This window comes from Gadus chalcogrammus, chromosome 12, assembly GCF_026213295.1.
Source record: "Gadus chalcogrammus isolate NIFS_2021 chromosome 12, NIFS_Gcha_1.0, whole genome shotgun sequence".
NCBI lineage: Eukaryota > Metazoa > Chordata > Actinopteri > Gadiformes > Gadidae > Gadus > Gadus chalcogrammus.
In genome coordinates this window covers 13,700,465-13,721,471 of record NC_079423.1, presented here as the reverse complement: position 1 = coordinate 13,721,471, position 21,007 = coordinate 13,700,465, and the positions used below count along the sequence as shown (strand labels likewise).

General features: G+C 46.0%; 1 protein-coding gene across 1 annotated transcript in view; it reads right to left on the bottom strand.

Annotated features, from left to right (window-relative positions):
• The window catches only part of negr1 (neuronal growth regulator 1), a 130,389-nt gene that overhangs the window by 82,667 nt on the left and 26,715 nt on the right, over positions 1-21,007 (bottom strand). Inside the window, exon 2 of the mRNA XM_056603777.1 lies at positions 3,212-3,450. Within this exon, the coding sequence (XP_056459752.1) occupies positions 3,212-3,450 (239 nt within the window). The remainder of the gene's footprint in view (positions 1-3,211; positions 3,451-21,007) is intronic.

Below are 21,007 nucleotides of genomic sequence, written 5' to 3'. Positions count from 1 at the left end.
AAAAAAAGTGTATGAGTCACAACAAGGAGGAAGTTTGACGACTATGTCCACCCAAACATTTACAATTGATGAAGTGACACATGGCTGTGGTGTGGGTGTAAAAACAGTCAAAACACAGAATCAAATTAAGAGGAAGAATCAACTGAAAAAGCTATGGGTTTGTCAGGATGAATTTGCCACAGTCAGGTAACTCCTCTACGAGTCATTTGTTAATACTACAGCTAGATGACAGAGACGCCATTTCAATCGCATGTAATATCCAGATATCGGATACCATTCCTGGTTATTACAAAAGAGCGCCCCACTCCCATATTAATCACGACCACGTGTAAAATCTGTAAACAGACGTGAACAGACTGGGGAATTGTAGGTCAAATGGAGTATCAGATTTCAGCAGCCTTAAGTTGCGTGTACCAGGGAATTATGGGTATTTTCAGAATGTGCCACTCAGCACAACTGCTGGCGTGCGTGCTGGCTGCCTTGTGATCGCGCCATATGGTTGGTGGTTGGGGGGGGGGGGGGGCTGTTGTGACCCCATGCGACCTTGGCCAGGCTCCACGCTGCACGCAGTCCTGACGAAGCAAACGACGGGAAAATAAAGTGCTTCTCCATCATCGCCCCGCGCGTTACGCTGTCATGTGAACGTTATTGATTCCTCTGAAATTGTTAAATAAACAATTTTAGTATCGATCGCCGAGGCATTTACCGATGGCAGAGACCTTGTTTTGTTGGCAACCTATTTCCTGTGTATGCTCGCCGCCTCTACGGCCCATCTGCTTGTGGCTTGTGCGTTACTGATTAACACTGTTTACGTTGAGACGGTTTGATAGGAATAAAATGGCAGCGGCAGTGGAACGCCAGCGTTGCAAACCCCAGTTGAAAAAGTCCCCCGACAAATGTCTCTTCCCCTACGGTAGTTACAGCAGATTGCATGAACGGCACTTTGAGATTGTTCCACTGTCTTTTGACATTTACCGCAGCACTGTCGGTGCTGATAATAACAACCTGCCAGGATATACCATCCTGTTCCGGCCATTATCGTCCGATACCAGGACCGAAAATTGACACTAAGAGAATGCCAATATGCATGATAGGTGTCATTTATTCTGAAGGAGTTTGGTAACTTTACCAACACATCCCCGACACGCTTATGGGAATCAAAACCTCACATGGTGCCAGATAAGTCGGGTTGTGTCAGCTCTTTAGCTTAAAATTTTATTCGGATTTCGATTCCGACACGTAATTGACACTAATTGAAAAATGTCCTCAGAATACCGCACAGAAAGGAGCCATTCTTAGCACGGATTATACGGTAAATCATCTTTTATAATCTTGATGTATGACGACTATTACCCTTCATGATTTGGGTGCCCTAATGGGAAATGGGATAAAATGAAATTATTAAATGCGAGCCAATTTCAGAGCCAATTAATTTGATCGCTAACTCAATCTCTATTAACTAAATCAGACTATTGTTGTTATTAGTAAGCAATCAGTCACTAGTATTCGTTGTTTAAGATTACCAGCTATTAGTATATTATATAATCAAATGATGCAGTTAAATCCTTATTTTTAAACAAATCCCAAATAGCTCAATATTTTTTGCATAACTGGTTGGGAAGTGGATCCTTGCCTCGCATGACCGTCAACTTATAATCGTGGATGAACGCTGTCTGCTCTTTTTAACAGACTTTTTATCCCCAGACCTTTCGGCGTAAGAAGCGAATAGATTATAATGACATCAAAGTTGATGATGAGGTCTCATTTACAAAACATTTGAAGTTGCATATTTTAAATGTTAAAAGGTTCAAATACAGGGCCTTCCCTAAATAACTGCGGTGGCATTTATGTCAATAGAACCCCAGTTAACCCCAGCTACTTAGAATTCATACTTTGACCAGCCATGCTTCTGTTAGGAGTCTAGGCTGACTCCAAGAGAGATTTGACCGCAGCGTGCTAGTCTTTTTCTTCCCTTTCTTTCTCTAACCACAGACCATGCTGTATAATAGCCTACAGGCACAAGATATACACAGTGACAAGATAAGTTGGCGAGCCTGGAAGAGAAATGCTGTTGAGACAACAAACTTGAATGTTAGATAATACGAACAGGTGGATATAAATGGAATAACAGACATTTGTTTGAAGCACAGATGGTGTTTGATACACCCATGGCCATTAGCTACCCATACCATTGGACACTATTGGCAGATCCCATATGCTGACAGTGTGGGCTACATGAAGGCTAAAAGCTAACGAGATGTTTGAGGGGGAAAACAGCAACGCTTTGCTGTGCACACCATTATAGCGTATGTCCAACCCACATATCCGAGTTAAGTGCATTCAATATTGTATAGCTCAGCTGGTCAAGCATGACATTAAAACTGGTTGGGTTAAGGCTTCAACTTAACCCAGGACGGTATGCGCTCAGAAAAAATTGTAAGACACTTTGGATAAAAGGATCCTTAAACCTAAATGGCAAAGGGTACATCACACTATTCAAAGTAACTAAACTGGAGCAATTTAGACACTTAATTCAGACAATTCGTTGCGTTGCACACACATTGTAGTGCGGACGTACCATCTCAACGTTGCATCATGTCCACCCCGGTAAATACATTTACATTTAGGGCATAAGCAGACGCCTATATTCCAAAGCGACCTACTTATATACAAGGCCTAAGGTACATTTGTAGGAAGAAAGCGAAACAACAATATATTGTTGCCGGTACAGTAAAGATATTCATAGAAACAAGTGCCAAGCACTTACAATTGCAAGGTTAACCCATTCCCAGTATACAACAAAGATAGTTAAGATAAGGACAAATACGCCTTCATGTCTTACCGCACAGGCGATAGAGAGTTCAGAGTGTATATATATATACATATTTACATTTAAATTTACATTAAGGGCGTTTAGCCGACGCTTTTATCCAAAGCGACCGACAATAAGTACATTTGTCAGAAAACAAAGATAGCTTGGATAAGGACAAATACGCCTGTATGTCTTACTGTGCAGGCGATAGAGAGTTCAGAGTGTATATATATATACATATTCATATTTACATTTACATTAAGGGCATTCAGCAGACGCTTATATCAAAAGCGCTTCAGAATACGCTTTTTCTTTCAGAAGAAAGAGCATCGCATATATATCGCTGACAGACATGCATCCAGAAAAACAAGCGCTGTCTCTCACTCGGCCACCACCCACCTTTGACGACGAGGTTGAGATGCTTTGGCCGCAGGTTGCGCTCGCTCTGGATGGAGCAGGTGTACTGGCCATCGTCCGTCACGTCCACCTTCTGTATCTGCAGGCTGTACTCGTGTTTGTCCGCCACGCTCGACACGATGGAGACGCGCGGGTCCACCGACCACTTGTCGCTCCCCGCGAAGATGATGCTGGAGCGGTTGAGCCAGGCACCTTTGGAGATGCCGTCCAACAGGTAGCATCTGAGGGAGGCAAAGGAAGACAGGTGAGGGGGAGGACTTCACACGTACATACATGGACCCTGAAACCCTCTCCCATCTGCCCCCCAAGAAACCTGGACCATTAAAACTTTTTTTTTTACTCATATATTTATATCATTTTGTTTTGCCTACCTTTGCACTATTCAAGACTATTTTGCACTATTTAGAATTTATTTATGGTAAATATTACTTCTTTTATTTCATTTTACCTAATTGTATCCTTTTATACTTAATGCACCATCGGACAGAGGCAAACACATTTTTATTCCTCTATTTGCCTTGTACATTTGTTGGAATTGACAATAAAGCTGACTTTGACTTTGATGAGAGGAGCTCGAGGAGATTCTTGGTGATGAGGATTTCAGTGGAAGGGCTTTTGAATGAATATCTGTTAGTGTTGTTACTGTTCTGACATTTTAGCAGACTGTTGGGTAAGAGTGCCTACAGACATGCTGCGGACATGGGGCTTTGAAACGTAACCTTTCGTCTGCGAGTGGAAGAGTCTAGAACACTTCACCGTCCTGATTATGATTCAGATCGAATGATGCACAGTACACAGAGAATCTGAAAATGTGTTGGTTAGACATTTATGAATTCAGCAAGGTTCATTTATGAAGTGCAGATATTTATTATAGCTGATGTTGAATGAAAGAAACTTAGACTATTATATGAAAGAGTCATTTGCATTAATAAAGTGTTAAGATGTTTTGTTTTGACAAAAGGCTAAGATTATGGGACTGCAGAAGAAAGTACGTTCAGAAGAGCGTGGCAATTAATACAAAGTGCTTTTTTAATTAAAGGCAAAAATTTGAGTAAATAAAATACTATCTATGAGATGAGTCTTTCAGTTATCCTATCTATTTGACTGCATACGGGTTATGACATTGTTAGCATCTAAATGCTTGGATGAGTTTTTTAATGTGCTTTAACTCAATTATTATCATTTTATTTTTTTGAAATCATTAGAACTCAATTAACAGATGAATGCATCCATAGATAAACAAACAAACAACACTATTCACACAGAGAAAATTAAAATAATCAAGAAGAGTGTTTTGCTGAGCGTTTATGTACAGTTATTCAGTTGTTTAGCGCTTAATATCTTTTCTAATCAAATAAAACATGCCGTCTTGGGCCTCAACTGAATCTATTAGGAACAATAATACAAAATATGGAACAAATTGAAAGAGAAAGAGGCGTAATATACAGAAATGGCCCTAAACCCTTGATGTCTTTCCATGAAAATTTGCCTGAAACCAACGTAACAAAATTAAATACGCAAATGTGTATTATTCTGTAAACATTTGATAATCAATCTGATTCACTGCCATAGAAGGGATTCCTCTGCAGCAGTTGAGTTCTCATTTAGTGCTGGTAATACAGCAGATCACTTTTTTTAATGCATTGCTGTGACGAGCCGCGGGCACACACCATAGACTACAGCTGCTTTTACAAATAAGACAGGATAATTGTAGATTAAATTGCTTGAACATCCAAATCAATAACACATTACGTACTTGACTGAGTCCCAGATACATTGATCTGAGGACCAGTACAGTGTAAACAAAGACAGGGACCACCATTTTGGATAGCGATCAAAAGACCATTTTCTCTGTTCCTCCACCAAAATAAACCAAAAACTACTTGTAAACTTGAACACACTTATCCCAGTGAACAGAGCAGAGGGGTTTAGGAATTAATTGAGTACGTTTCGCGGGGCACACAAGCAGCGTCGACGGAACAGTTCCGATGGGAAACCAAATAAAAGCCTGAATAAGACCATGTTTAGGCCTACATGGAGCAAACGGGGTACCTCTTTAAATACACATTCCTTTATCGCGACTCACCGTAAACAACTGGTGGAGCACGACAGTGGCTCAGCTCTATCTATTGACTTAAAAGGAGCCACTGATGAACGCGTTCTCTATACTGCATGCAAGCGTGCACCTCGCAATTACACCCTGATTAGCTGAAGCGAGAGGGAGCGAGAGAGTAGAGGCAGGTGTGTGCCGGTGTATATGTGTGTGCCAGTGTTGTTTTTCCCCTGCCTCCTGTAAACAAAGATACATCTCCCCAACCTCCCACTGAGTCTTGCCCTGCGATGGGTGTGTGTGTGTGTGTGTGTGTGTGTGTGTGTGTGTTAGGGATGCAAATTATCGAGTAATTCATTAATCGATAGTTGTTTCATCTTATCGATCGATGATCGATTAATTGATAAGCGGCAATTCTTCTGAGAAGCTGAATTTCCTTCTGAATGTGACACATTTAGGTGGTAATTCAACAAAGTCGTTTAGTTGTTGTACTTTAGAATACTTCCACATATTGTGCATTTGGCGTCTTTGTCGTCATTAACCAACTTAAAGTGGCTCCATACTGCACTCCGTCCTGCCGTGTTCCAATACCCGTACTGTCCGTACTTACTAGCCAAAATTTGAGTACGCAGTACTCCAATTCAGATCCGGCGAAAAGAAGTATACTTCAAGGACCCGGATGCCGTACTCAAAACGGGCTAATCGTGAAGTGTGGATCGAAGGACACTCCCCGTACTCAACGGCAGCCTTCTTAGCTACGTAGCAGAAGAGGCGGAGCCAGGCTGAGCCAAAGTCGGCGCATTTTCCACATAGCCTGCATTAATATAGTCATTTTGTAGTTTTTATAGTTTTTATAGCTTTTTATAGCTGCTAGGCGTAAAGAGTTCACCGTTCAAAGCGGGATGTTTATTGCGGGGGAGGAGCCACGGCGGCAGTCGTGATCGTAATTTCCGGTTAGTGCACCACGGAGTACTCGATTTGGAACAGCACTCGCATCTGAAAAATGTACGTAGTAGCCAGTGCGGATAGTATACTTCCTTTAAGTATACTCATGGAAGTACGGGTATTGGTACACGGCCCTGCTTTGCTTGTGTTCCCGCTTGTGTTCCCGCGTGTGCGTCAAGTACGTCTGGCGTCAAGTGCGCCCTCACGTGGACGGTTGGGGAATTACGGGTTAAAATGCGATTAATTGCAAGTAATTTATTTTAATCGAGTAATCTCTTATCGACAATTAATCGATAATCGATTAATTGTTTGCATCCCTAGTGTGTGTGTGTGTGTGTGTGTGTGTGTGTGTGTGTGTGTGTGTGTGTGTGTGTGTGTGTGTGTGTGTGTGTGTGTGTGTGTGTGTGTGTGTGTGGGGAGGATCTCTCAAACAAGGCATTGATGTGCTCATGCTGAGCTCCCCATGGCGCGTATATATTGTTGCATAACAACACAACCCAACAAGCAAGCTCATCCCCCTTGTGCCATGAATGAGAGGGGCGGACCCCGTAGTTGGTGTTAAGATAGATGCGGTTCCATTCTCGACCGTTCTGACCTGAGGCATCTGGTAAGCTACGTTGTGTTGTGTTGTGTGCTATCTTGCCTGAAGGAAGGTCGACCACACTGGGGAAATAATTACTGTGAACACAAACGTTTCATAGTTGTAGTTCCAGAGGTATAAACAGACATATAAGTATAGCTTGGTCTGTTTTTTATAGTGTAGTACAGTGACTTATTTAGTATGCGGAATAGTATCTATTCAAGCAGTTTCCATGCTAAGGGCATCTTTTACACGAAGCAACAACAGCAAAACCCAACGCATACGAACGGTGGGCTGTGAGACAAACCCTGCTCCAAGAACCATTGAAGGTAGCAACACCCTTTACCGATTGGACTTATCCATGCTCCGTCATCCCGCTCCATACGCTGCTTCTGGGAGAACACACCCCTAGCCCTCTAACAGGTGTTCAAATAGAACAAGGAATCAAACGCTCGCTTGACACCGAGAAGGTTTTTCTCGGACCCTCAACCATGACCGCTGATCTCAAACGTCTACCTTGCTGCACTCGGCTGAACAAAATGGTGGCATTGAGACGTTGACGATTCCCTGGGTCTGGTGTACTTCAAGACACCTGCAGTGGCCCGTCGGGCAGTGGCTATCTATCTGTCTGAAAACAAACGACTGCATGTGGCAGCACTGTAGCCAACAGCTTGATCGCTTTCACAGTTAAGACAACAGACTGGAAGTGCGCTCAAGGAAATGGAACGAGCGTTAGCCAAGCACACAGCTTCATTAAATACAGGCGGCGGATAGAGATGGCAACAGGGCTCAACCGCAATTGGTTGAGGCAGGCATGCGCTCGGTTTATCAATGCTGCTTTAGGCATGAGAGAAAAATAACAGATTTGATGGAAAATGGAACAAAAAGTATGGTAAAGCAATGAGTCAACTATAGGCTACCACTGCAGTCTAGAACCTTGCTGTGGATAGAGGAAATTGGCACATATATCACACCTTCGTATATATGGTCAGTGGTCAATCTGACGGTTCACTACGAGACAAGAGTGAGCAAGCAAGTATGTGGGGGCTGATGAACGTCAACAACAGCAGCAGCAAATGACGAACATTTTTTCACCCAGACAGCCACAACTCACAGTAATGACCGAGGAACACCGCACGACACGTCTCCTTCCCATATTGCTCTTCGTGACAATCAGTTTCAATTTTTTTTTCTTTGGTTTCTTTCAATGAATCACAGTCTGCATTCAATTGTTCATGGGCTGCATGAGGACAGTGACATACAGTAGTCCGGGTGGGTTTCATTGAGTTACTTCCCCGGTGGTAGTGATAACAACAAACCAATGGTGAATAGTTAGATATTGAAACTCAAGCAAATGCAATGGAGGTGGAGCTGAGGTTCCGGGTATGGGTGCCCAGTCCAGATGCAGGACCCGGTGGTTTGACCCACCTTAAGAAAAGAGCTGCTCTGATACTGGTTCACAGGCAAGCTGGTTCTAATGCAAGTCACAATTAAGGTGTGTATGCAATATTTATTAGTTAAAATAAGTGCTAATTAGCTCTATATTCCGACATCCATCACTGATAGAGTGTTTGGTGAGTCACATGGGTCTCCCAGTTCCTCCACTCTGCAGTGAATAGAAAAAAAAGCTTTCTGGTATCCTGTCCCCACTTCAGCCAAACAGGAGAGATATCTCCAAAGGAGGTGGTCCTCGTTGTTTCCACGGACAGGCAGCAGGGTGTCAGCTTTGACTGACAGTGGCGTAACAGGCAGAGCTACCGATTCCAGCGTTCCCAGCAATGGCTCACACAAAAAACCAAACAAGGCAAGCAAACACAAAGTGGGCTGAAGAAATGACAGTAGAGAAGGAAGCTGCCAGGGAAAAGAAACAGGGGGTGAGCCAAAACAACGACATCGCCCACAGCCACTTTGAGGTGCTCAACGCGAATATTGATAGATGAAAAGTGTAACAAAAACAGTGATGGATCTAAACTATGATTAAAATTTGATATTTGATCAATGTATGCAATTAAATACCAGAAGAAATGTTCCACCATCGTCAAAGAAAGGCAGTTGCGTGCATAAGAACACAGTCTTGATTAAATATAGTGGTATGCTTGCTGTGGCAAATAATAATATATATTTTTCTGATTGATTAAGCAATCATGTTTCAGCACTGGCAGAACACTATTCCATTTTTCAAAGAATGGTTCGCCAGAAAGTTAAATTGCAACTTGGATCTGGAGAGCAATCAATTATTTTGTCTTTGTAATCATTTCTTTCTTTAAAATTAGAATGAAATTGACGCTATTAAAACGATTATTGCAGCCTTTCGATTTGGCCCATTTTCTAAATGCTACTCCAACATCACCTTTTCATTTAGTTGTTTTTACAAAACAATTTCATTGAGCTTTTACCGCAACCAAACTCGCGGTTAACGCAAAAACCAAACAAAAAGCTGATCTGCGGTGATAACGACACACCACAAAGCCATCGCCATCAAGCCATTTTGTTCAACACCCTTTCTACTCAGCATCCTCTCCCCCCATGCCCCCCCCTTCAAAGGGGGCAAAACATCCCCAAAGGATGCCCCCCAAGGTGGGTTCTCTTCCTGTGATCAAGGCCCTCAGCTCCAGGGGCCCAACGGGGAGGCAGGCCTCCCGTGTTTTCGTACAAAGCCGCGTTAATTATCTCATCGACCCCAAAAGCATGCATTGGGAGCGGGCACTCATTCCGATAATACACACCTAATGATGCCTTTGGTGTTTTCCCCGACCACCAGACAAGTGATTGCAGAAAATCAACGCTCATTAGAAACCGTCATTTTTTTGGCTTTGTTTTTGATTATTTATTCAGTTTATTAAACACACCTCTATTTTTATCGCTGCCATGATGGAAGACTTGGATGTTACTTACAATACGCACATGATTGCGATGGTTATTGGAACACCTTGCGTCAATTACCAACTTGAAACATGGCCTGTTGAAAAGATGTACGGTGGGTTGTTAAAAAGAGCGGCAGATCGGTACTGTTTAGCCAATATAAGCGCTGTCGTCATATGAAAAAGTTAACACTCTGGGCGTCGCTCTAACCCAGTTTCACTTTTCCTTCGGAAAATCAGTCTCGTTTTTTTTATCACAAACAACAGTTCACATTCACACATAGAATCACCTTCTTCTTCCTTTTTTTTGTCCTGCAGAATTTGGCAGAAGAAATTAACAGACTTCTGGATGGGAAAACTTGATAGATTTGTTTCGATATAACACTTAGGGAACAGACACCAGGGACTTCTTGTAAAGTGGGAATAGATTTAATTTTCTTTATCTGTGACTGTGTGATGCAACAGTTTTTAAAAGGTGCGATAGGAATTTTAATAAAAAGGTCAAGATTATACTACTTATTATAGCTGAGGGTATGTACATTCATACATATTTCTTAATGTTTTATACTTGTTGCTCAGCTATTTAATTTAATTACTTATTTTGGCCTATTCAGTGGCGGGCAAAGTACTATAAATCTATACTCAAGTAAAAGTACAATTACCATCCGAGAAACATGCTCAAGTTCAACTAAAAAGGCTCCTGGTTAACAAATGACAAGATACTTTCCATTTTTTTTTTTTTTTTAGGGTCTGTGGGCAAGTGAAAAATAATGAAAAAAAAAACAGCATTTGAAGTAAAGCAGGCAGGCTAATCAAACCGATAAGGATAGCCTTTATCACTGAGATGTGTACAATCCCCCGCTCTCTCTTGGTCTCCTCCTCTACCTCTCCCATCCACCTCTTTCTCCATTCCCCTATCCATCCCAACCACAGTGGGCCGATTCAATTACCTTGCTTAAAAAAAACTGAATTGACTCCCTAACTTCTTTGTCATTTCTCCTGCTTTTCTCTGTTGTGCTTCCGCTGCGAACAAAGGAAATCCAGTAGCAATAAATCGGATTACAATTCAACATACACCAGTAGTAATATTAGGTTCCCATCTCTTCCATGGATACTTGTTGGCATCTGCAGTGAAGAGCTCCTTGCTGGAGCGGACGAGTTGCAACAAAGGTAGAGATAGCAAATGTAGCAAAGTAAAAAGTTGGTTACTGGCTCTGAAATATGCCAGAGTAAAGAGCAGAAATACAGTTTAATAAATGCAACAGGATAGCGCATACTTTTTTTACTCATGTGTGTTACTTGTCACACATTAGCACCAGATATTTTCTTTATTTCAGAATTGAATAAGACCAGAGAAAAGAAGAGGGAAACTAACAAGGCAGACTTCTACCTTAGTTTGAGGTATTAATTTAAATATCAGGATGCAGCACACGGTTGATATGTGGAGTATTCACGAGAATACTGAAGCAGAAAGACGCGTGAAGGCCCATGCATTATGTATAAAATATTATGTACACGGATGGCTACTGCAGAGAAAACCAAAACCCCTCTGGGAATGTACAGTAAATTGTGTCTGCAATATAGAGAAGAAGTTGGCGTACTAAAGGACACATCCTCTATAGATTTGCTCTGGTAAGACTTAGAAGGCTTGTCATAATAATGCACCACTAAACTAAAGTTATCAGCGAGCTGGATGAGCAGGTAACTGAAGAAGATATTGTAATTCTACTGCATTTCTTGCACCACCTTAGTAGTGTTTTCTAAACCATCTCCCATTATCTTCTTACACTTCTTCCCTTAATCTGAGTTTAATGGTTGTTTATTTTGTTAAGCCTGTTCAGTTCTGTTACACTTTAAACAGCACACAACAGTAGCACTATTTTGTGTGAGTGCCTCACCAATCAATTCTGTCATTTATTCACATTTTCATAACTGACATTGACCATAGCACCAACAACAATAGTCCTTAATATTCAACATGTGTGTTTTAAGGCTCAATGGAATGACTCATGATCACCTTCCATAATACGTTACACTTTATTGTTGCTTTTCTGCTGGCATAACTCCCCCACCCACAGTAGCAGTAACACGGGCACAGAGCAACTTCACAGCATCGCAGCGGAGCAGAATGGCAAGGAATGACAACCAAAGACCAAAAGAAAAGCAGCAGTGTCATCTTACGCCTCTATTTATATTCACTGATATCCTTGCACTGTTCTTTGCCTCCATGATAAACGCTGTTTCTGTGACAGCAACCCTACCTATGTCTCCGTCCCTCCCCCGTTTCCTCTGTGAACCTCCCTCCTCCACCCCTGTCTCCTCTCTCCATCCCTCCCTCCCCCCTTTTCTCTCTTATTCTCCCTCCCCCCCTCTCTCATCGCTTTGTCTGCGTCCCACCCTTTTCCTCCGTTATTTCCAACCCCTCCCCCAAGTCTCTCTCCCCCCTCGCCCCTTACTTCTCTCGTTCTCTCCCTCTCTCTCTCTCTCTCCCCCTCTCTCTCTCTCTCTCTCCCTCTCTCTCTCCTCCACCCCCACTCTCAATCCCCCTCCCTTCTTCTCTCTTCCAATGTATCGGGCTGAGAGGAATTGAGGCTGTTTGTTTGTTTGTTTGTGTTTGGTGGCTCTGTTGGATGGAGGGGGGGGGGGGGGGGGGGGGGGGGGGGGTTAAGAAATGAGAGTGACGAGGGACATCGCGGAGCCTGGGTGGGCCGCAGCATGGACGTACGTTGCATTCTTTAATCCTCCCAGTAATCCTGGAGACTGGATGGTGGGACTCATCTGAAGGGCCCCCAGTGGTAATCCAGCACAGACACAGAGGCTGACACCATTAGAGAGCCCGGGAATGAAAGAAGGAGGGAAAACCCCAAGGCCCTGATCCTGACGCGCGCCAAACCCTATTGCCGAGTCTTTTTCTACCTCGGTGTCAAAGGGACAGGTCCTTTTATGAAGTTGTCGCAGGCCTTTTTTAGTGGAGAGTGCGCACGCACACACACACAAACACAAATTAATGGACATAAACACACACGGACACACCTACACATGTGCAGACACACACACAGACACGGACACACCCACACACACACACACACACACACACACACACACACACACACACACACACACACACACACACAGTAGAGGAATGGTTTTGAAGGAATGCGATGGCTGTTAGAGCTCCGTGATTTGCTTGGAATTTGTTTTGCCGTTGTGTGAACCTGAGATCCGGTCCTGACCCCCTGCTGTCGGTAACTCGTAAAGACGAAGCGGTGACAATACGTTAAACTCTGGATTATAACGTGTTCCCCTTCTATCCTGCTCCTCCCGTTTGTCAGCCATAAAGGCGCACAAATCCACCGGGTTGCTTTTGTACGGAAAATGTACGTACGAGTATACAACCAAACTAAATACACGCAGGTAGGCCCAGGTACGATCCGTCAAACCCGTATACACGGCCAGTAATCTACGGATTATTTCCCTTCGCCCATTCGTTTCCTGAATGCAAGCCAGTGGAATAAAAAGCAGTTGCACTATTATATGATATAGTATTATATGCACAGGGCTGGAAACATGAGCCGTTGACTCTGGTTGTTTCAGAGGTGCGTGTTTAAATCCTCAGGGGATAAAGGTGCCTTTTGTTAGAGGATAATGGTGTACTCTATTTTCAACTCAGTCACTTACTCCCTGTGTGTATGTGCTTGTGCGTGTGCGTGTGTGTATGCGTGTGTGCGTGTGTGTATGTGTGTAGGAATACTTAGGTGTGAGCCCGCTGAAAGCCTCTGGATCATTGTGTGAAATTGTGTTATTATGTTATATTATTATATTATTATGTCATGTACTGTATGCACTGTATGTGTGTGTGGGTACATTATGTACGTGGACGTGAGACGTTTTGTGATAAGAATAAAAAAAAAGGGAAGGAACCACATCTAACAGGGGTACAATTCCCGGTGGGCATTCTCCTTGGGTTGCATCTGCACATCTCTAGTGGGGGTGGGTGGGGCTGGGTGGGGGGAGGTACCCAGGGAACAGCTGTTCAAGGTCTCCTACCCGGGCCTTGGCAGCAGCATTAACCTCACACACACACGTCCTGACACACACATCCGCTGCTGTGGAAGGAAACGAGATCACCCGGAGGAAGCACTCTATGTGTGTGTGTGTGTGTGTGTGTGTGTGTGTGTGTGTGTGTGTGTGTGTGTGTGTGTGTGTGTGTGTGTGTGTGTGTGTGTGTGTCTGTGTGTTTCTGCCTGTGTTTCTGCATGTGGGTTTGTGCATTATGTTTGTGCCGGTTTGTGTGTGTGCCTGCCTGTGTGTCTGCATATACGGTTATTCGCATTATGTGTGTGTGTGTGTGTGTGTGTGTGTATGTGTATGTGTATGTGTATGTATGTTTATGTGTGTGTGTGTGTGTGTGTGCTTGAACAAGAGCAAACACTGCCTAGTGATCGGTCACCATGTTTCACCCATAAAAACAAAACAGTTCACATCTCAGTCGTGCTGTATCTCGATAAAAATAAAAAGAGTGTGTTCGGAACGAAACCCAATTTCACTCTAAAGAACTGAATCCTAAACGCACCTGGTCTATCAAAGCATCTCCACCTCTGCTATGATGTAAACATCCCATTCCCAACACACACCGACAGACTATCAGAACCGACACTCTCCGGATCCCAAACGGCTTTCGCTGGAAACCACCGGCTCCCCCGAGAAGCCTTCTCCTAATCGTCATACACAGTTGAACCACTGCATCTCTTTCACCGTGCGGGACACACACACACACACACACACACACACACACACACACACACACACACACACACACACACACACACACACACACACACACACACACACACACACACACACACACACACACACACACACACACACACACACACAGAAACAAAACGAGTGCAGCTCGGTCTCTAGCCGCTACAGAGCCATTCCTGTGTGTATTAGACCATGGGATTCAGCACGCACATATCTGCCCGAGAGAACCAGAGGGCTGGGGGGAGATGGAGGCAGGGGGGAGGGGGAGGGAGATGGAAAGGGAGGGGGATGGAGGGAGGGGGTGGGAAAGAGAGAGATGCAGCGATAGAGAGAGAGAGAGAGGGGGGGGGGATGGAAAGCGAGAGAGTCTGATGGAGAGGGCGATAGAGTGAGAGACGGAGAGATATGGAGCGGTAGGGACTAAGAGAGTGAGCTGGAGAGGAAGGGAGTGAGAGATACTGAGAGAGCGGGGGGAGAGAACAAGAGAGAGGGGGAGGGACTCAGAGTGAGGGCGATGGAGGGAGATGGCGGGCGATGGAGGGAGAGAGCGAGAGAGCGAGAGAGAGAGAGAGCGAGAGAGCGAGAGAGAGAGAGGGGGGGGGGGGGAGAGAGGGCCTTAGCGGTGCGTGTGTGTGAGAAAGAGAGCGAGAGAGCCAGAGTGCGAACGAGAGAGCGAGCGAGCGAGAGGGAGAGCGCAAGCGAGCGAGCGAGAGAGAGCACAGCGTGCGCGCGAGCACACGTGACACCGGCGTTACGCAATAGATATGAAAAAAAAAAAGAAGAAGCTGAAAATGAAAGTGGGCGAGAAAAAAAAGAGACAACAACACACAAACACCCACGCACACACAGCGGCGAGAGGGAAGAACGCATACGACGCGATAATTGCGTTTTCGTGCCATAGCGTGGCGGCGGTAACTCTAAGGACCGGACGGAGGCGGCGATGGGGGGTTTTGGGGGGTGGGGGGGGCAGGAGGTTGGGTGATTGCTGGGTGGGTGGCCGGGCCAGCCGCTGAAAGGTCTGATGGAGCCCAGGGCGTTGTTACGCAGCGGGGCCTTGGGAGCCTATTAATTATGCCTCATTTGATTTCAAATATGCCATAATGTGTGCAGAGACAAAGACACCGGCAGATTACTTATCACGCGATCGCCCTCTCCCTTTCTTGATGTGTGCGGCTGTCATTCAAGAGAACACACACCGCACACACACACACACACACACACACACACGCAGGAAAGTCGATAGTATAGCATGGGAACCGGAGTGCGAAACGTGCATGCGTAGAAACTAGCAATCCGCTTCTGCAGGCAAGGGAATCTTTGTGATGCATGTCAAAGACACACACACACACACACACACACACACACACACACACACACACACACACACACACACACACACACACACACACACACACACACACACACACACACACACACACACACACACACACACACACACACACATCATCAGATCATTCGCATTTCTGTTTCTGCCGGCTCCATCAGCGTGCCGAGCGACCTCATATTAACATCTGCTTTGCAACACTTATCCCAGGTAACAGAGTCACCGTGCTACCGTCTCCGTGGGAGAGGCTGGCCAGGATTACCCAGCACACCGCAGACACATGCCTCCCACCGCCATCTGTCCTCGGCTCTCCTTTTCATTCTCCTCTGCTCTCCATCCGTCTCTCCATCCTTCTCTCTCCAATGTTTCTACGGGCCCCCTGGCTCCTCCTCCGATATATCTCTCTCTGTTCTTCTTTATCTCACGCCCTCGTTCTGCTCCCTCCACCTCTCCTCTCTCTCTCTCCCTCTCTATATATACCGCGCGGCACATATATCTGCCACGATCAATCTTTCCTGCTACAAATCTCTTAGAAGCTCTGAGTTTTTCCGTCTATATGCTTTTATAATCTCTTTCCCTTTGGCACTTTCAAAAGTCTACTTCTCATCCTCTCTCTCTCTCTCCCCGTCTATCTCCCTCTCTTGCTATCTCTCTCTCCCTAACCCTCACTCCCTCCCTCTCTTTCTCTGCTTCAATCTCTCCATCACTTACTCTATCCGAACCGCTTAAAGCTCCCGTACACTTTCCTCTGCACTTGCGAAAACGTGCACAACATACAGCGACTGCAATAGAGATACGTCCAAACATTTAACGTAGAAGAAATTAAATAAAACAAACAAGGGTTAACTAATCAAGCTGATGCTATCGCAATGCTTTTCTGCTAGAAATGGCACCCACCTCAGTCTATTTGTTTGTGTGTGTTACTTAATTTGTGTGCGTGTCTGTGTGTGTACTCCAAAACACATTCTGCTCTATGAGGCTAGTTGGGTATTTCTAGCCAAACTCTTTCCTCCAATCCCCATCCCACCAGACCACCCTTCATCCACTACCCAAGTGACAGGGCAAGCCTGGCGGAACTCCAGAGAACTGGGGAGGCAGGAGGCACAGAGAGAGAGAGAGAGAGAGAGAGAGACAGAGAGACAGAGAGAGAGAGAGAGACAGAGAGACAGAGAGACAGAGAGAGAGAGACAGAGAGAGAGGTTAGAGCCGGACATGAGCTGGAGGTACTGCCAGCCTGTTAGCCGGGAGTGTGTGACGTGTGGGGGTGTGTGTGTGTGTGTATGCATGTGTGTGCGTGTGTGGGGCTGTGGGTGTGTTTGTGTGTACGTTTCTACAAATCAGTACACCGTGATGAAACGCCTGGACAAATCCAAAGCAAAATGTATTTCTGTAGTGTCCAGGGAGCGTGACAAGGATCAACATTGGGGGGCTGGGGGTGGTAGGGGGGGAGGTGGGGGTTGTGTGTGTGGGGGGGGGGGTGCACGCCCGCCAACATTTAGACTCACTCCTGGAGAGTCATCACGTTATGGTCGTCGACTGCTGGGGCGCTTCAAATGTCACCCTTATCATCGACAAAGAAGAGGAGAGGGAAAACATCGCGCGGGTACTCGGTGTCATCGTTGACACACCGCTTCCCGTAAGGAGCGCAGATAAAACACAACACACACACACACACACACACACACACACACACACACACACACACACACACACACACACACACACACACACACACACACACACACACACACACACACACACACACACACACACACACACACACGCACACGCACACACGCTCATCACACCCGCCAATGTCAGACGGCCCCGTGCACTACGCCGTAAATACCACGCCGTGCACTTCCTCCGTCAGGGGGACAGAGGCAGCAAAAAGGGAGTAGTCGTTTGCGTCCACACGAGCCAGGGGAGTGAGGGTGGGGGGGGCTGGGGTGGGGGGGGGGGCCCTTAGGGGCTGTTTTGATGTGCTCTGTCCATGGACACAAATGGCCAATCCTTCATTGTCAGAGGAGTCTGCTATCCCTGCGCAGTCCGATATGTGTGACCGCATTCATCATACTGACAAAAGGGAAATAAGCAATTGCCAGTGCACTTAACTTAGCTTCAGTCATCAGCAAATATTGGAATAAATGCGCCGGGGAGGAATCGCCCCCGCCGACAGGCACAGATATAACTCGGCACGGACTGTTTGTTTTGCCGACTGACTTTATTTCTGGAGGTCCCCGACCACTCGACCACTTTCGATTCTGGGAAGTGTCGAATGGCAGATGAGCTCGAATCTGGGTGGACCGGGCGTTTTCGCTTGCTTTCTTTCTTTCGCATCATGTTTGTTCCGACCAATCATGGAGGCTGGAGGCTGGATGGGGGGGATCTGTGAGCTCGTAATTGGCTCACACAAACTCGGAGCCTGGGGTGAACGGCAAGGAAAAAGGGTATGTCAAGGTTTCGAATTGTTACAGTGTGGACTGTCCACTGTCTGAAGTACAGTTATTAAAATCCCCTTCTGAAACCTTTGATCCACTCGCAAAGATTCTTGTTTTCGGTGGAATATCTCCGTGATGAAACACACAAGAAAGGTGTTGCTCGGCACACCAGGAGTGCAGCTGTAATATAGCACCAGGGCATTCGTACTGGCTACCTTGGGAGATGAGGCACACTCACTGACGCACGCACTAACACATACACACCGAGAGTACACCGCCGTACTTAGAGAATACGTACACACACCCACGCACATAGACACAAACATACAAGTCATATACTCCATACACCTACATATAAACAAGAAGTCATTCATACACCCCGCCTCCACACATGCGCACACACACACACACACACACACACACACACACACACACACACACACACACACACACACACACACACACACACACACACACACACACACACACACACACACACACACACACACACACACACACTTATTCATACATTGACCAACACGGACATACCAACACACACACACACACACTTATTCATACCTACACCAACACGGACATACCAACACACACACACGCACACACACATACACACACGCAAGCACACACATATTCATACACACACACCACACACACACACTTACCAACGTGTACACCCACCACCACACACTCCTTCATGCGCACACACCGCCACGGCTCACTGGTGTTGCGTGGACTGAGAGCGGCGATGTGCAGAGCACGGAGCCTACGCATCAAGCCGCCATATCTCAGCAGCGGGGAACACGCCGTCTGAAAGCAGCCCGACGGTGGGCCCACGGAGCGTGGAAGTGCGGGCGGCAGGGGGGCTTTTGCAGCCTCACTGCCGGGCTGCCCGCTCGCGACACGGGAGGAAATACGATATGGAAAGTGTTTCTGTATGGCTCTCTTTCCTTCCCCTTCCCCTCCACAAAGTGTTTGTTTGTTTTTTCGCGCGCGCGTGCGTGCGTGCGTGCGTGCGTGCGTGTGTGTGTGTACCTGCCGGCTACATCCATCTGCGAACTCGTGCACAAGATACAAAAAGTTCTGTTAAAATACATCAACTGTCTCTCACTATCTACGCAGGCTTCAATAAGTATACACTTCTTAATCGCTGCTCCGTTCAGAGTAGATTGCGTTCTGGGCAACGCCGGTCCCGCACTTGACATGGTCCGTGATTCATCATAACGTTTTGCGCCGGCTAATTTTATAGATAGATAGACAATCCCCCCATTAGAGATTGCCTTAATCACTCCGGGCTCTCCGTACAGCACATCCAACATCCAACAACGACGGTGAACGGCAATTATGCTTATTAAGACCCTCTCTGTTCCCGTGGTTAAACACACCACCGTCCCTCTGGCTGCACCACCGCCTCGGGGGGGGGGGGGGGGGGGGGGGGGGGGGGGATACTGCGGAGGGGAAGGAGCCAGGGTTTGGGGTTGGGAGGGGGGGGGGGAAAAGGCGAAGGAGAGCGAGAGAAAGCCAAACAGCCCAAAACATTAGCAGCACTGATGGCAGTGCTGCTAATGTCCTGATGGCAGCCCCGAGAGGGGATGTGAAAGGACGGAGAGACAACCATTAACTGGGTTCCGTCCAGGCCTGCCCCCGGAGCTCTTGAATCGGTGGCGGTTGGCTGGGCAGGATGTGTGCTGCTTTCAGGAGAGTAAAGACGACGCCCTCCCCCAGCACGGATCCATTGTGGACACTGATATACTTCGCTCTCTGGACGCGACATGCTCAGCCACGGTGAAACGGAAAGACGCTGATGTTGTCCCGTTGTAAAGCTGCCAGAGCACCCCGGCAGGAGGGGGGGGGGGGGGGGCAGGATGTTTTACTGGTTAGGGGGGGGGGGGGTCCACTCTGAGTACTTTCGAAAACCAAGATGTCCACAGTCGAATGCCTAACCTGATCCTACTTGTTCATGAATAAAACAACACCGAAATAAAAATAACGTTACTAAAATAGCTTCTACATGAAAAGCGTGCTGGAATTCAAGTCAACTAAAATAACCTATTCTCCCACCACATCACATGAGTGCATTGGCTGTTATTGGTGTTATGTGTGGGGTCTCCTTAGCTGAGTAGCCTCCCATACACAGGAGCGGCCATTAGTCACTGGTCATCAATATCCTAGTCTGTAAGCTGGACCATTTTCAGGGGTGGTTAGGAGTTAGCAGACCTGTGGTGCCAGACTGATTTTGGCCTGTGACCTTATTTCTAGCTCGGAAAAATGTTTGCGACCCCACCAATCCTTAACTTTACTTCGACACAAATAGTTTACCCAATCAACATCTGCCGGTGATGTCGATGTCCCGTTGAATGTAATCAAATCCCTCAACTGCACACTGAGTGATTTGCTTGTGGCTGTAAATCATTAGGCTGGCATTTTATACACACGTCGTCTATGAGAGAAAAAAAAATAAATGTACTTGCTTGTCAGCAATCTTCTGCGACCCTTTATCAGAGAATAAAACCAAGTGGTGTCTTGCCCCAAGGTTGGGAACCACTATAGAAGGACATGAGTCAAATAACAACATTACCATAGTGGGGCTTTTGGTTGTAAAAGCTACCACCCACCAGTGTGGGACGGTATGGGAGGTATGAATGAATCAGATCTATGGGGGAAATTGTGAACACGCTGTTTAAAACGGTGGAACCCAATTCACTGCACTCAATATAAGATTTTCAGTAGGGTTCATTTTTCTGTATATTCGACACGTCAGGGTCTGAGAAAGC